Here is a 17,500-nt window from a genome sequence, read left to right as displayed (position 1 = left end):
CGTGGGTAAAGATAAGTTAGCCTGGTTATTAAATTTGCGAAAAGCATTTTGGAGGAGATGGACGAAAATTTGAATTGGGTTGGACACGAAAGTAGAATGAAGATTTGGGGAGTCCTAAGATAGCCAAGGGGACAAACTCATTCCGCAGGGAGGTTTGCAAGAAATTTTATTGTGTATGGGTGAATACGAAGAGTGAAGTTAAGCAGGAAATGGTAGAATGGCGAATTTAGATTTTAGTGAAGAAAAAAAGAGTACTGTATAAAATGCAAAGACAAAAAAAAGATAAATATATACACAAGATTGAATAACTAAAGACAAAGTGACTGAAAAAGTGATATATTGAAAATATAAAGGCATGTATTTAAAAGAAAAAAAAAATTTTACTCTGGGAGGTACATGTAGAGAGAAAGGTTAACGAGTTAGGAAATAGATTTAAAATGTACAAATGGTAAGATGCTGTATTGAGAGAAAGTAGTCCTCTGTCGATGGAGTAAGTATTTGTGACGTTTTTGAAAATGAAGAATAGAAAAGAGTCTGGGTCAAAATAATGCAAGAATAGAAGAGGGTATTGTAAATTGCAGGATTTTCCAGTAAGTGATTAGATGAAGTATGGTAGGTACCTGGAAGGTTGGAGATTGGAAAGTCAGTAGGAGTTAAAAGTGGGATGCTGTGATAAGGTGGAGAAAATTTAATTGAATGGCTGTTTTTTTTTTTTTTTTTTTTAAGAAGGAATATTTGAATGAGGGAAATGCTCTGAAGTAATGAATGAAAATATTTGTTGCTCAGAATTATAGTTTCATAACAGTAGTTAATATAACAAGGACTGTATAAGAAAGGATTTTGATTGAAATAGAGACGTAACAGAAGGACTGATAAGGGAAAACTTCAAGTTCATACTAGGACTTATAAAATCTCATACTATTATTGATAGAAATACAATTTGGAAAATACTAAGGAAAGTTAAGTATACAATAGAATATGTAGACTGAAGAGTGACTAGTTCGGTATAAAATTGGGTCTGAATCAATCTGGAATTATGTCTCTATGCCTGATCAATATCTTTATGGATGGGGTGATGTGAGCATTCACAGAAAGGAATGATTTTAGGTAATACGTTGTGGGATAAGAAATAGTCATGAAATGAGTGTGGAGTGATGTGTTAGCAGGTGATGAAGATTGGGGATAGTGAAGAGAAACTGCCGAGACGCTGGTTAAAAAGTGAAAGTGGGCCAGAGCTTGAAGACATCAGTACGGAAAAAAAAGGTTCATTAGAATACACACACTAGTACACACACGCACACACACACACATATATACTCGTATATATTATATATGTGTATATATACAGTATATATATATATGCGTATGTGTGCCTGTGTGTGTATGTCTTATGTATATCTATCTTTTTTTGTCTTCTAACTGTATTTCACAGTTTTCTTTTTTCTCACTACACACACACACACACACACACACACACACACACACACACACACACACACACACACACACACACACACACATATATATATATATATATATATATATATATATATATATATATATATATATATATATATATATATATATATATATGTGTGTGTGTGTGTGTGTGTATATACATTTATATAATATTGGTGGTTACCAGTGAATCTGTGGTGACATTGCGTCTGGCTTCATTTTCTTTAATCTGTAAATAACCATAACCACTCAGAAAATAATGAGCAAAATGATTGCTTCGATAATAGTCACAGAAGTCCACTAAAAGTGAATAATCTTGTTGGGGTAACCCTGGGAATGTTTTCACCAACACCTATAAGATGCGTTCATCCATTCCTTAGGGATCTTGCTAACAGGTAGAACAAAACCGCACATTGACGCGATGGAGAACATACCATGCTTCCATTATCGTTGTCAGTACCTGTCAGTTACTTTTCAAAATTATATTTTCCTTATTTTCCCCTAGGGAATATTACTCTCGGTGTTCAACAGGGGCAGATTTCCAGTAGATAGAATTTCAGCCAGTTCAGTAGTGTACGTATCGTGCGCATCTGCATGTACAAATGATTTCCTCTTATATTTTGAATTCATTTTTTTACTATTTTCTTTTATGTATTCTGTATCAAACGGGAATCATTTATGAAACAGTTCATGAAATCTATATTCATTGCGTATTGAAGTGATGTTATGCAGAGTCATTCGCGAATTAGAACGAGGACCGGTAATCGAAGTCATTTTTCAAACTCGATAATCTGTCAAACAAACACTAAATGTGTCATACATGTCAATTGCAGTTAGTGCGTATAGTCATAAAACATATTAACCTAATGAATATCCGAGTTATTATTGTGATCTACTCGAATGATATTCAGTAATTTGCCGAACACATTAGAAGACTTCATGTTTTCATGCATACATTCTCATGCGAAGAGTCAGCAGAAAACTAATAATGTATTGCATAGAGTTGCATTATAGATCTCAGAATAATCGAATTATTCATGAGATGTGTTCTCAAGCTGTTGAGTGATATGCCCTACCAGTTAAGTCTTTCACAGTCGCAGTTATTCCATGTAATTAATCCTAGATGATTGCAAATCTTGAAATAACCCGATTTCCTCACCCCCTCTCTTCTGGACCCAGTGTTGGTGACGTCATCAAGCACCACAGTTCCCGTCCGCCATTCAACCAACATCCGAGTGAACAGCAGCGGCTCCAGCCCCAGCAGCACGACCACCTCCAGCAGAACCACCACGCCCTTGGTCACCACGCCCTCTCATAGAACGACTCCCCTCGCACAGCAGGCAGCACCCCCCACCCACAGGACCACTCCCACCTTAGCGCAAAGTACCCGGACGACACCCGTCGTCAATCCCACCCCGAGAACCACCCCGACTGCCACCTCTTCCTCCCAGAGGACCACGCCCATATCGCGTACCTCTTGCGTAAGACTCACGCCCACCGCCCACGGACAGCGTCCGCCGCCCCTAAGACCACTGCCCAGGAGGTAAAGCAATCATTTCATTTTAGGGCGTCGTTTGCCTGTTGTCAACTTTCGGGCCTTCGCGGGTCTTGGGATTTTCTTGAAGGAACTGAATCTCTCCCTCTCTCTCCCTCCCCCTTCCCCTTCTCCACACACATTATATACATATATTATATATATACACATACACATACAGACAAACGCACACACACACACTATATATATATATATATATATATATATATATATATATATATATATATATATATATATATATATATATATTTATATATTGTTTTAGGTGATGAATACCACTATACGTGCTTTCGTGAATAATCTCTCTCTCTCTCTCTCTCTCTCTCTCTCTCTCTCTCTCTCTCTCTCTCTCTCTCTATCTATATATATATATATATATATATATATATATATATATATATATATATATATATATAATGTGTGTGTGTGTGTATGTTCGTTTGTGTGTGTGTGTTTTACTAACTCTCTATCTCTTCTCGCTTTCCCATTGTCAGCTATTACTTGTTTCGGTTTTCCAAGTGTAGTCTAACATTTGAATTTTTACCTAGAGCAATGTTACCAAAAAATATCCTATATGACCATACCGTAAATTATTATTATTATTATTATTATTATTATTATTATTATTATTATTATTATTATTATTATTATTATTATTATTGTTGTTGTTGTTGTTGTTGTTGTTGTTGTTGTTGTTGTTATTATTATTATTGCCTGAATAGAATTAACAATTTACCTATGAAATGGCAACAGAGAAACCTCCCAAGATTTCGGAGTTGTATAGTTTTTAATTCAGACTTTTGAACTTCTTTACAATAACACAAGTTTGGTTTTTCTCCTTTGAATATTCAGGTGTCAGAATACTTTATTCATGTTTATTAATATAGAGCTAAATAATATGTGTCTTGTGAGATAAATTAAATATGGTAAATTATTTCAGTTTGTATTTCATCTTCATTATTGTTAGTTACAGGTGCTGTATAAAATAAAAAATAAAATAAAAACAAACTATCCCATATCTTAGGCCTCCTTCGTCGGGGATGGGTTCGGCCGGGTCTGTCCACGCTGGGGCGCCTCTAGGACCGTTAGGGTCAACCAGAGGGCGCCAGAGGAACAGCGTGGCCGTCGTCGACTCGCGCGAACACATCTACGAGGAACTCGAGCTTTGCAGAGGCCCTCCGAAGCTGGCCCCCGTCTCAGGTGTTCTCCCTCAGGTAAGCAAGTTCCCTATGCCGTAGTGGTAGCGTTTTCCCTCGATTCCTTTACTTAGCTTTTATGGCGTTTGGGACTGAGACTGACGTGAGAGATCGGCTCATTTTCGTGACGAAGATTGACCTCTGCTATGACTCAATGTGGTGCCCTTTTCCAGGAATTTTGTTTGAGTTAAGATTTCTATTTCTTTTCTGTTGGAACTTGCACTGGGTTTGTCCCATGTTCTTTTTAGGTGTAGTTCAGGTAAGTTCTGTCCCTGTGTTCGTTTTGGGACGTAGGATGCAAATCCTATCGGTTAACGGTTATTCGACACCATGAGAAAGTAAAAATTTACAAGAAATGCCCCAGATTTGCTCGAAACTATTGCTGTCGGTGTTCAAGTCCTTTTCCCAAAAAAGGAGCTGGATAATCAAAGAGGAGGACTGATAAAGATGGAAACTAATGCCTTCACAATTGAGGTAACTGAAGTGTGAAGATTCCACTCCCTTTTAGAGTCAGCGCCCGCTGTGTGAAAGTTCATAGTAAAGAAGAAAAGGCTGAAATCTGTTTCTTCCCAATTTTAGTTTTACCCCACTAGATAAATACGGCAAAAAAGATGCTATTGGTTTTTTCCTAAACGTTTAATGGGGTCGAGACAGTTTTATTTGATCGCAGTTCAAGAAGTTTACAGTTACTTGTACTAATGCAAAGGATGGATTCATTGGCTTTGTAGCATGCTGAGATCCTTTTTTTAAATTTCCCCAAGTTGTTAGGAAGAAACCAACTTTCTGTAAAACTTACAAGACTCGGCAGAACTTTGGGCTGACCATTTTGCGGGGGACCTACTGCACTGGTGTAAGGGGCCCGGAGGCGAAGGTCCGGTTGCATATTGTTGGTCAGGGGCCGGAGACCCCAGGTAGATAAGAGGTGATGCGGATAATTTCAAAACAATAAATGTTCATACTACAACTCTTTCATATACCAAGCAATCTTTTGGAAATCTGCAGTTTTTAGTTTTCTGTAAAAGGAAACTATTGTGCCGGCTTTGTCTGTCCGTCCGCACTTTTACTGGCAGCAGTTTTTCTGTCCACCCTCAGATCTCAAAAGCTACTGAGGCTAGAGGCCTGCAAATTGGTATGTTGATCATCCATCCTCCAGTTATCCAACATACCAAATTGCAGCAACATACCAAATTGCAGCCATCTAGCCTTAGTAGTTTTTATTTTATTTAAGGTTAAAGTTAGCCATAATCGTGCTTCTGCATCGATATAGGTAGGCCACCACCGAGCTGTTAAAGTTTCATGGGCCGCGGCTCATACAGCATTATACCGAGACCATCAAAAGATAGATCAGTTTTCGGTGGCCTTGGTTATACGCTGTAACGGCTGTACAGAGAAGTCGATTGCGCCGAAGATACTTTGGCGCAATTTACTTGTTTTGTGTTGTTTTTTGTTTTAAATGACATCAAACTGGCCTTCGTAAAATCATCTCGTTGTTGTTTAATGCGAGGTTTGTCATTCCTTGCGTTTTTACACTGCGCGGAAAATTTTGCGGCCGCACGAGTTCGTCATTGGAGTTTCAACCAAATTTTCGGATGACATTCTATATATTGCCCTACTTTGGAATTCTCTTTTCTCTTCTAGTTTTCATGGTTCTTATAATCTTCCTCTCAGAAAGTCTGTCTCTTCCTTCACCGCTGAACACACAATTTCGATCTTATTTTTTGTTTTGTTTTGTTTCCTCGGGTCTGGGTTAGAAAAAGGTCATTAAGTGCTCATCCCATTGGCCTTTCTTAAAAAAAGTCATAAGAGGATATATACCCCCAAAAAATTGCGATGTATTTTACATTAAAAAGAAATTTTATTTTATCTCCGGTGTTTGAATCAACTTCTAGTTTTATTTGTTTGTTTTTAAACTAATAACCAATTGTCGCTGAATGACTTAGTTCCCCCATGTTTAAATGTCATAATCCAATCCAGCCCAATTAAAAAAGTTACTACGTAATAGAGAAAAACACAGCCAAGCACATTTTTTGTGTGAATGCCTGAGACCCAGAATTTCTTATGTTCACATTTGTTTTGCTGGGCTGAAACTGCATACAAATCTGTATGTCGTCTGTTATAGAAGTATCTGGTGTTGCTACCCTGACCCGTGATAGAATGTTATTCTATTTTGTGCCTTATTATCGTTTATTACATTTCACATGGATGGTGTATTGTACAACAATACTTAGTTAGAAGTTTTATAATGAATCAAAGCTGTAGCTGCTGGAAGAGCAGGTGGAACGTACGGGAGTTGATGTTCCCCAACCGCGAGAGTTTGTGCAAAATAGATATGATTGCCACATTAATATATCGGGTGGTCAAGTTGCTGGTGATGATCCTGTTTTGCACTTGTGTGAAACGATATGTGTTCTCTAGTTTTGGCACAGAGGAAGCATCCTTGATGCTGAAGTTTAGAAATATAAATGTATTTACTGATGTTTTGATTTCTCATGGCAGTACTCAAAATATATATATATATATATATATATATATATATATATATATATATATATATAAATATAATCTATTTTATTTATGTAATTGTAATCTTTGAATTCTAAACCAAAGGAACCCCGCAACTATAGAGACGCAAATCTCAGAAAAAGTTATTGTCACCCATGATATTTAACAAAGAAAACGGATGATGGTCCATTTTCTATGATAGTTCGTTTTCTTTCAGGGAAGTGTTTTTCTGAATTGAACGGACTTCAACCTGTTGCGATGATACAGCAGGTTTAGCACTTGCATCTTTTGATTAATTCGTTGTATGAGAGGGAAAGATAAGTTTAGGTTTCTGGTTGTAGAAAAAAGCTTTCTGTCAATAGTTTTTCCATGTATCGTTGCTTGATGCCATATATTTACAGGGATTTAAGCAAATTAATTTTATTTGTTTTTCCATACCTATGATGTAAAAGTTTTATTTTTACTTTTGCCGACGGATGACTTTAAGGGAAATTTAACTGCTTTCTTATTGATTAAAAATTCGGAGATTCATTTTTACAGTGTAAAAAGGGCTACAATCTCGCAAGACTATTTTTTCCCCCACATACTATTCGTATTCTTCAAATATGAATATTGTTGTTTGAATTTATCTGTCAAATAATGTAGCATAATGTTGTTCCGTACATGATATTATGAAGAATAGGATTGTATATATTCCACCTGTCTATACAATCTCGCCCTCTTCCTCTCCGTAGACGTTTGTTGTAAAATTCTAGACGCCTTGGTGTTCCCAAGTACGCTGAATAATTTTTTTTTTTTTTTAATAATACAGTCAAACCTGTATCTGCCATATTAGGTTCTCAAATTGTTATGAAAGGACCTTTGTCCGTCCTGCTGTTCTGTATAAATCAAATCGTTGGGTCTGCCCTAGTCTTTTTACCTTCCTCGATGGTTCTTTTTCCAAAGACTTTAAACTCATCCTTCTCTATTTTCTTCCATCTGCCTTCTTCCACTCTCTCCAGGTCTCCTCTGCTTGCTGGGAATACACCAAGAATGATGCAGTCAACTGTCTAATAATTAAAGCTATAAGAAACAAGCATTATACTGTTAAATTTACATAGGCACTTTATTACACTGCACTATATTGTATATTGTGAGTGTCAGAAGGGTGCAGAATCTAACGTTGTATACAAGGTAGTGCAATGTGGCCATTCGTAGGAACCTGCTAGTTATTATGGCCGAGGTCGCAAGAATCCCCGTGCATTAAAATCAAGTGCGCATCTCTCTAATTCAGTATTTTGATTTCGGGTCGCCTTACTGAGTAAATGCTAGATGTAGTTTAACAGCCGCTCAGTCATCTGAGTACGAGTAAATTTTAAATGATGTTAAGGCTTTCAATGGGATAGCATGAAGCCAGTCGTTGGGGGCAAGAAGGGTAGGATGAAGCCAGTTGCTCAGCTAGGTTAAGTTGGGTGACATGAAGCCCAGCAGAGTTGGAACAGGCTGTATTCAAGAGGTAGAGGGAGACAACATGAAACCAGTAGCTCAACTGCCTGGAACAGAAAAGTAGAAAGCTTAGGTGAGATAACACCAAGCCAGTCGCAGAACGGAGCAAAAGTTGGATGCATTTTAGAGTTTAGAGGTCAAGCAAGATATCATGAAACCAGTGACCAAATGGAGTGAGCGTAAAATGTTTGAACGTTAATAAGGAAAGCATGAACCCAGTCACAGCCGAATGAGTATTGGATCTAGTTTAGAGGTCAAGTCAGATGGCATAAAGCCAGGTGCCCAAAGAGGTTCAGTGGCAGAGCATGGAGCTATTCACCTAACTCAATGAAAGTAGGAATAGTTTAGAGCTGAAGAGGAATAGCATGAAGTCAGCTGCTAGACTGTAAGCAGGGTGTAAATGATAGATTAAATGGGTAGCATGAAACCAGTGGCCATACTGACTGTGAGTGCAAAGTATTTAGAATGTCAAGTGAGAAAGCCATGAAAAGCCAGTGGCTGGACTGAGTGAGAGGATGAATTTGAGAGATTCACTGGGATAACACGAAGGTAGTCACCGGATGAAGTGAAGTGCAGATGTTTGTTTATTAAACCACTGTAGCACACGGCTTGAACGCATTTCTCAAGTTTAAAAAACTAAAGATATTGATGGGCATGAAAAACATTTGACGGCCTAAATTTTGTTATTGATGGACAAGAAAAACATTTGACAGTCTAAATCTTGTACAGAAAATTGGCAGGATGTTTAAGAGAGAGAGAAAAAAACACGCACATTATTTCTTTTACAGCAAATATTTTTTTTTTTTATAAAAAAGACGGGAAGGAATTCACGACTTCATGTTTAGGAGACCTCAGTCTTTGTTCCTGATTGCTTTGCTTGTTTTCAGGCTATGCATGAACCTGATACCATAACATCACAACAAGCTTGTACAGAACAGATTGGCCACGCGCGTTGAAAAAGTGGTGCAAAAATTAAACGAAGTTGAAAATGATACCCATAAATTTTATTGAATATTCATGCAACGATTCAGTAAATGTAAGCAGAAGAGATACAAGAAGAAAGCTTATACCTCGCTGTAATCTCGAACAGAAGACCCCTAGCTTAGGACAGTGGAAGGCTGAGGCTGTGGTTCATTTGGAGGTTGAGAGAACATGGTTATATGGTCACCGTCCCTGAGTAAGGTAACTAAATATCGTATAGAGACTAAGGCAAGGCATGATCTGCTAAATACGAAGCAAAATACGCTCATGCTTTTAGATGGCATAACATGGAATGAGGAAAAGCAAGTAAAGTGAATTCCACAAATCGGTAGCAGTGGGAAAAATGGCCAGTTTTGAAATATAGTATACAAGATATTTCTTTTAGTAATTCATTCTTATCCAAATTCATTAATATATGTTTGTATATTGGTTGACTTCAGTAAATGATTCAGATACTTCCCTTTATTCGTTTTTATATTTTTGCAACGTATGTTTGTTTTATGTTTTTTTGTTTGGTTTCTTATAAATTGAGCATGTTTAAAGGATAGAAATAAGTGGAGAGCTTTTTAGAATTGCTAAAGCAGCTCTGATAACTTATTCGTGTGGATATGGAATTTACTGATTTGGAAAATTAGGCCAGGTTTAAATTGAGTTCTTTTTCCCTCTATTACATTAGAATATTTATAATAAACAACTACTGGACCGTTGAAAGCCCATCAACTTCTCGAGGCACTTTGAAAAAGAATGGAAGGCAATTCATTCAAGAATTCATTTAAAATTATTTGTAAAATACCGTCATCTGTGCCTCTTCTGTTTGTAAAACCAAATAATTCACAATAAATATAACACTTTTTAATGTGCAGCCAGTTGAGTTCCAAAGCATCGCGTTCAGTTGACTTCATTCTGCGCACTTTTGTTCATTACTAAGGTTTTAGGATCAAATATCAGAAAATAGGTTTTGTCGAAATCTCTATGGATTTTTCGTAGTGTTTAAGACCTATAATAAATACGAGCGTGGAGATATCATTCCGTAGTTCTAACCCACACTTTAACGTGAAGATGAATTGCCGTTGTTCTTTGTGTAGCCTATATACTTATTTTTTCCTGCTCTTTCCCAGAAGAACTGTAACAGTTTTCAAAACAGAACTTCGAACTAAACAATACAGTAGGACCATGATAAACCACAGTGCATAACTGCAGGATGGTCTTAAAATATTCAGAATATTCTTGACATGCGCATTTAGCCCTTGCCTCTGTTGTAAGTGCTTTCAGTTTCAAGTGTCTTCTGAGGAGTCGCAAGCAATAGAACCAACACCGGGAGATACGCTTGGAATATCGTGCCGGCAAGCGTTTTCATTCAAATCTTTATGGCAGAGTATAAAAAAGGGGAGGGACCTTGGAAAAACTGGCCCAGCGTCTTCCTTCTGTTCCAGTCACCCCACCCACCTCCTCTCTCTCTCTCTCTCTCTCTCTCTCTCTCTCTCTCTCTCTCTCTCTCCAGCGATGCCTTACAAACCACATAGCCCTTAACTGTGTGCAGTACCCTGCACGCATAACTTTTTGGCGGGAAGTGTGCTGATTGGATGAAACGTCTCACCAAAGAAACCTGATTGGTTCCAGCTATTGCCCAGTGCCCATGCGTTCAGACGCAGATACATATGGTTCCGGAACTTTCCAGTAATAAACGTCCGACACATTTCGTTGAAATGAGCTTGTAAGAAGAGATTCATCCGTTATGTTTGTATGTTTATCTTATTGGCCTACCAGTTGATAATCTTGGTGCGCTATACTAAACTACAGTTTATAAAGGCGGTGTGTTTGTTTCATTTCTAACGTTCACGTTTACATTGTGCTAAATCTTCGTCGTTCGGAAAGTGTGGGGTCCAATATCTCGTCACAGCTTTGTTTGGGTGGATGTGGAGGGTAGGGGCGTTGTGGGGGGGCATATGAGTAGAAAAGGCGATCGTCACAAAGTGGGCACAAGAAAAGGAGGACCAACCAATTCAGCGGGGCGAAGCCTCCCTCATAGCTGCCTTGCCTCTATTCACGAGGTGCTGGAAGAGGAAGGGGAGGAGGGTGCCGGGGACGGGGTTGGGGGGGAGTTGAGGAGGCAGGAAGGAAGGGTCATCTGTGATCCATCTCATTCCAATATTCATGTCCTTTTATCTCCATCTAACCAATGGTGGGAGTTTGGGAAGGTTGGTCTTTTCTCCCTCCTCCCGAGGAGGCATTCGGCAGACGTTCGAGTAAATGACAGTTAAGGAGCCAATCTAGTTATCACCCTGTACTTGAGTTGTTGTGTCAGCTGGGGGTGAGCAAGCTTCTTCTGGTGGTCTCCTAAAAGCTATTGAAGAATGGAAGATGTGCCATTCATGGTTGTTTTCATTTTATTTTATTTATTTATTTATTTTTTTTTTGTTCTGGCCTGCATAGTAACGAATTTCTAATTTATTGTACATAATTGATGATTTGGCGGTCAGTTTTAAACATTTATTGAAGGTGGGGTTCAAATTACTGGTAGCATTATCTGAAAAGTGTGGCCAGCAAAGTTACTAACTTTTAGCCATAACTTATCGCTTTTTTAATATAATAAATCGGTGTCAGTTGAAAGGTCCGTTGTCCTTTTGAGTTTACACACACACACGTATATATATATATATATATATATATATATATATATATATATATATATATATATATATATATATATATATATATATATAGTCTTTGTACAACAAACGCTGGGTAGTGTTGTATTTCAGTGAAGACATAAATAGGTAAAAAGCTCTTGAAGTCCTCATGTTTATTTTTGAAGGTTACAGATGGCTCAGACGTAAGTACAGTGTCGTACTAGGGTATATAGGTTTCTCCAAAGGAGTATGCAATGTCTTGAGAAACATATATCTAGACAGTAAACTTTCGCCCTCTGTTATAGTTATCTTTCAATGAATAAACGTCTCTTCTGGATGGAAAGAACAGTACACCTTTTGCTCTAAGAGGGCATTGTCACAGATGGTTTTCCACTAGAATTAACTAACTATCACGTACATATTTTACTGCACAGGTCCGTATAGCGGTACTATGGATTTTTTTAAGGATTTGGTTCTTATCGTTGCCCTCTTTGGGATCGACATCGGGTCCTTTTGTTGAGATAAGGTTAAAAACCACTGGGTCACAAGGACCATTCGATATATAAGGAAGTTTTTTTTTTTTTTTTTTTTTGCACGCCTTATGATTACAATGTTGACAGGAAACGCATGCTGTAATGATGAAACGAACCACGCATAGCCTGAAACGCCGTCGAGTGCAGGGAATGAAAACCTGTTCTTGGGCGAGGGAGGCAGTGAAAGCACAGAGAACGCAACGCCACACCTTAGTGTGAAAGGACTGGAAACGAAAACCGACCCCCTTTTTCGAGAACGGATGAATATCGTAGCACTGACTGGGGAACCACCGCGCCGCCGCCACTCCATGCGATCAGCGGAGCGTGACAGAGCAACCAGATCCGGTTTACATTCCTCTCTTTGTTATATCTTTTTTTCTCCATTTCTTCCCCCTCCTCCTTTTTCTGAACTTTTGATGCACGTTATTATTATCGGTGAAATAACCCACATTTCTGCCAATGTTTTGTTTTGAGTCTCCGATAGCTTTCCATGGTCTTTTTTGCTATTTCTCTGCTGAATTTCTGATGCGCGGAAGTGCTATCGAACAATAATCTCTGACCATATCAACTCTATGGCATATTCTCTCTCTCTCTCTCTCTCTCTCTCATTTTACGCACCTCATTTATTGTCATGTGTGTTATTGAACATGATGTCAATCCCGAAACAACACCTGGATTCTTAATGGAAAGTTGCCACTTATTGTTTTTTTTTTCTCATGGTGCTAGGTGAAGGAAAAGGTTGACGCAGTTCTTGAGGAGTCATTTCTTTTCAAGTAAGTAAAACCTTACAGTGAAAGGAAGCTTCGTTCGTTTGTATAGGGGAACAGATCAGCAACGCGTGTAAAGGATCTAATTTGATTTTTATGAGATAAAAGCTGTCAAGCCAAGCACTGGGCCACTTTCTGCCATTGAGAGCTCAACGCAGTGAAAATAGTTTGAGCGGTTGGACAGCTAGATACAGCTATCCTGAAAATAAAGGACGTGAAGTACATAGATCTAATGGTGAAACTGAGAGAAACTTCCACAGTTGCACTAAGAAGTTGGAAAGCAAGATCGAAGGAATAAAGCGGAAGTGGAGGGAAAGTAAAATGCTAAAAAGTTGGTGCAGCTAGGGGCTAAAGGGACACTGCAAATACCCTATTGTAATGCCTGCAGTGCACCACAGGAGTTACACCGACGACATTAACCTCCTACGGGCATGTGTGTGTGTGTTCGTAAAATGGGTAAAGAACAAGAAATTATTCTCTTTATCAGGAGTAACACTTTATAATAATATAATACCCTTCCTAATCCATTGAATATTGCGTGCACTCTTTCTTTGCACATAAGAGATGTAAGTGATGATGGGGAATGTTATTTCGTAGATAAGAGCTGTTGTTCTTGCAGTTTAAGAGCAGATGTGTTCATGCCGAATTCTTCTTCCATTATCGGTAACATTGTAAACCGTGATTTTGAAGGGCAAATGATGCCATTTTTGTCACCAGAGAACGAAGGAAAACTGTGAGATCAAATCAGTGTCTTCATCAAAAAAAAAATTACTTTCTCTCATGAAAGAAAAAATAAGAGAAAAATGCCATTGAAGAAATTTCTTTGACGTGCTTTTATTTCCGGTGACGTCACCTTAGAACATTCTACAAATATTTTGTTTTTAAAAAGCAGCAATAATTTTTTTCAATAATAGAATGTTATGTAATTGTTAAGTCGTTGGAGATATTCATCATCCCTTACGTTGTTTTATCAGAAGCTGATGAGAATATCTGAGCCTCTCTTTGTGGCGCCGAGGCCATCTTAAAATGCCAAATCAAATTGTCATACGCATTGCTTGGATAGGTACCATGTAATAATGTTCTTAAACACTGAGGTTCGCTACAGCCTCCCCATTGTACCATAACTTTGTTGCCATAGCCTTCCACATTCTTGATTCTGCGTTCCCTTGTGTAGCGGTACACTCAGGTACACAGCCTGTACTTTCTGGAAGATTTATTTAGTTTTCTAAAAATGTGTTGGACGCATCAGTCGGAGAGCACAAGTTGTTTGGTGGACTACCGGGAAAATGCCTTTCTCCTTACATAATCTGCTACATGTTCTCATATTCCATTACTGTCCTTACCCGGGTAATGTGGTATTCTTGGAGGGCTTTATTAAGATTTTTTTGCCCGTTGTAATGGCTTGACCATGATAACCTCTGACCTCTTTGCCAAATTGATGGGGACCTACATAAGTCAATACATTCTCGTTTTAGCAGTGAAAAATCGTGACTGAAATCTTGTCAGCCGAGAAACAATAGAAAGCAATAATATGCTGTTATAAAGATGCGTGGACTTAATGCTGACTCATTCCATCAAGAAAAATGAGTCTGTGGTCATTTCAAATTTTAACTTCTTCCACCCCAAGGGAGGCCATAGAAATTTCCAAAATTTTTGAACCTTGGTTTGACGATCATTCATGAGGGCATGCCATGATGTGGGGACTAAGTTCAGCATACAATGACGTAATCATTCTCAGTTTGTCTACGAGTACTTTGCTGAAAGTCTCAGCGAAGCAAGTTTACAGTTATGCCGAGATGAATGATGATTATGGTTTGAACACCACGCTAAAAGGAATAACTTCGCCTCATCTTTATTGGACCTTGTCCAGATCTTTCGTAACTGGATCTGGTATGTCAACTATTCCTTTCATATTAGCAAGTAGGAAAAAAAAAATCTTGACTCGGAGGACTTAGCAGAGCTGCTTCGTTAAGTCTTCCTGAGGCTGGTCGGTTTCCTGTTGGTGATTCTCTTCTTGGTACCCGTTATCGTACCTGTTATCACGTGACATGGGCATGCTAGCAGGAATTTAGAGTGACATGGCACTCTGAATTTGCTTCCACAAAGATCTTAGGCAATCTAGACAGTTCCGACAGTGAGTTTTTCCATTGTGTTTAAGATCTTTTGGGACTTTCTCCTCCATTCAGTACATTTTATTGTTTTCCTTTTTTTCGTAATAATTTTCTTATGATGATTATAGGTGATGTAATAATGGATTGCAACAACTTATATCATCATATAACTGAAAAGTTCATCTTTAAAACTTGACTTTAAGTCTTTGAAGCATGAAAGTTCCTGAAAACACAGTGCTCATAGAAAGCATTAGTTAATCCCATTTTAGATCTCACGAGCTATTTTTTTAAAACTATCCCAGTTGCTGATATGAGGCCATACTACTTCAGATTGACTTTAGCATTGATTTAAGCTTGAATTAAGCATAAGCTTCGTAATGGATGTTTTGAAGGCAACATAGTTGACAGAATGATCTTCTTAACAATCGGTTGCAGAGCATAGTCATTGAAGATGATTGTGGTGAAACAAGACCGAGTTAGGTGCTCTCCATTGCCGTGGTCTGGGACCTTTGTTGCTGACTTGAAAATATGACAATGCAGAATGTACATAATGCACTCGTTCTGAGGTTATTTCTCTCTCTTTAATGCGAAATGAAGTGATGTAGATAATGCACTCTTTCTGAGGTTATTTCTCTCTCTTTAATGCGAAGTGAAGTGACTGCTAGCTTTAGTAGAGATCTGGAGTGAATCAGTGCATGGTTAAGTCAAGGGGGAGATGAGATGTAACCTAACAAAATTTTAACTATTCATTAATATTTAGCCTCATGCCTTGCTTCACTATACAAAAGGATTCTGAATACTTAATGGTGCTTGCTGTTAATTATGTTGGGGTTTGGTGATTACAGGTCGTGTAGCAACTCGGAATATTTTGCAAGTATGATCACTCTGCATGAAATATAGACTGAAGAACTTGTAAAGGGTTGGTAGAGCTTTGATGCGGATATGTACATGTTGGGTACCATTTGCCTCACCTTGAGGTACACCTCTACTTAGTTCTCTGCCTAAACCTGCTTAGCTTTTGCTAGTTGGATTAATGCATAATAATGAGAGAATATAGCCTCTATAACAACACAAAAAAACAAAATATGCAGTAGTGCCGGCTGCCTTCCCATCTAGGGTGAAATTTCCTGACATGATGATAGTGGCAATACTTTACAGACCTGTACCATCACAAACATGTTTAGACATAATGAATGTATTTTACTCAGTGTAAATTAGATCAAATGAAAAAGTGAATAAAGTGACACAAAATTCTGTTTTGAATTCTCTTGAATGAATTCCATATTTCAATACTTTTTCAATGTATTCAGTACAAATTTCAACTTGTGTAAATGCCATAACACTGTGTGTTGTAAGCATTCGCACACCATTGCCATTACTGCAGTAGTGTTGTAACACACTGATATTTTAGTGCAACATTTGCCCTCTAATTTTTGCCAGAGATTCTGAAACAAATATTTAACATTGTGTAAGTGAACTTTAATAATGGGATTCCTCATATACTGGTCTTACTGGAGCTGTCATAATCTCAAATGAATGAGGTCACATTCAAGAGGAGCTGTGCGCGCTCTCTTTCGTATAACTTTGCATTGTCATCGTTTATAGTTGTAATGACATTAACTGTAGATCCTGATCTGTATTTATTAACTGTAGATCCTAATCTGTATTTATTTCCCAATTCTATGCCTTTGGATCTCCAACATCTTTCAGAACGAAGTGTTGAGAACCCGTTGTTAGCGAGGTGTTGTACCAAATGTTCATGTAAGAATCGCACATTGTTAAATTGTCAAGTCCAGCTCTTCTCTAATATGGTGACATTTGGTGATGTACACACTCAAAAGACTTCTGAGAAGAAACTACTGCTCTGCCTCATTTAATCTCGTTTAATTATGCTTTCCAGAGGGATAATCTTTTATATATCACACAAAGTGATCAACGCATACTAAAAGACCCGAACTCTCTTGGAGAGTGATTGAAGGATTCTAGTAACACCAGAGACATTCTTCCAGTTGATTTACATGGAAATTAGTAACTGCCTAGGGGAAACCTCTAAAAATGTTACGTATATTGATCACTGAAATGACCTGTTATAACGCGTTTTGGTTATTTCTCCCCAATACCTAGCAAATAATGACTCACATTGCATGCGTAGATGACAGCATAATATGAGCTGTTCACCTCTAGTCAACTTGTACAAAGAAATTAAAAATGAGTCGGATATAGAGAAGACGGCAACAAGGGCGTATGTAACTTTTAGTTTTCTGTAAAAGAAAATGATTGAG

General features: G+C 38.0%; 1 protein-coding gene across 2 annotated transcripts in view; it reads left to right on the top strand.

Moving 5' to 3' along the window:
* Positions 1–17,500, top strand: part of LOC136832189 (NEDD4-binding protein 3-A-like) — a 158,276-nt gene that overhangs the window by 79,282 nt on the left and 61,494 nt on the right. For both annotated transcript variants that reach the window (XM_067092951.1, XM_067092950.1), the window contains exons 3-4: positions 2,638–3,001; positions 4,038–4,227. In XM_067092951.1, the coding sequence (XP_066949052.1) occupies positions 2,638–3,001; positions 4,038–4,227 (554 nt within the window). The remainder of the gene's footprint in view (positions 1–2,637; positions 3,002–4,037; positions 4,228–17,500) is intronic.

Source organism: Macrobrachium rosenbergii, chromosome 49 (genome assembly GCF_040412425.1).
Source record: "Macrobrachium rosenbergii isolate ZJJX-2024 chromosome 49, ASM4041242v1, whole genome shotgun sequence".
NCBI classification, from domain to species: domain Eukaryota; kingdom Metazoa; phylum Arthropoda; class Malacostraca; order Decapoda; family Palaemonidae; genus Macrobrachium; species Macrobrachium rosenbergii.
This window is presented reverse-complemented; position numbering and strand designations above follow the sequence as displayed.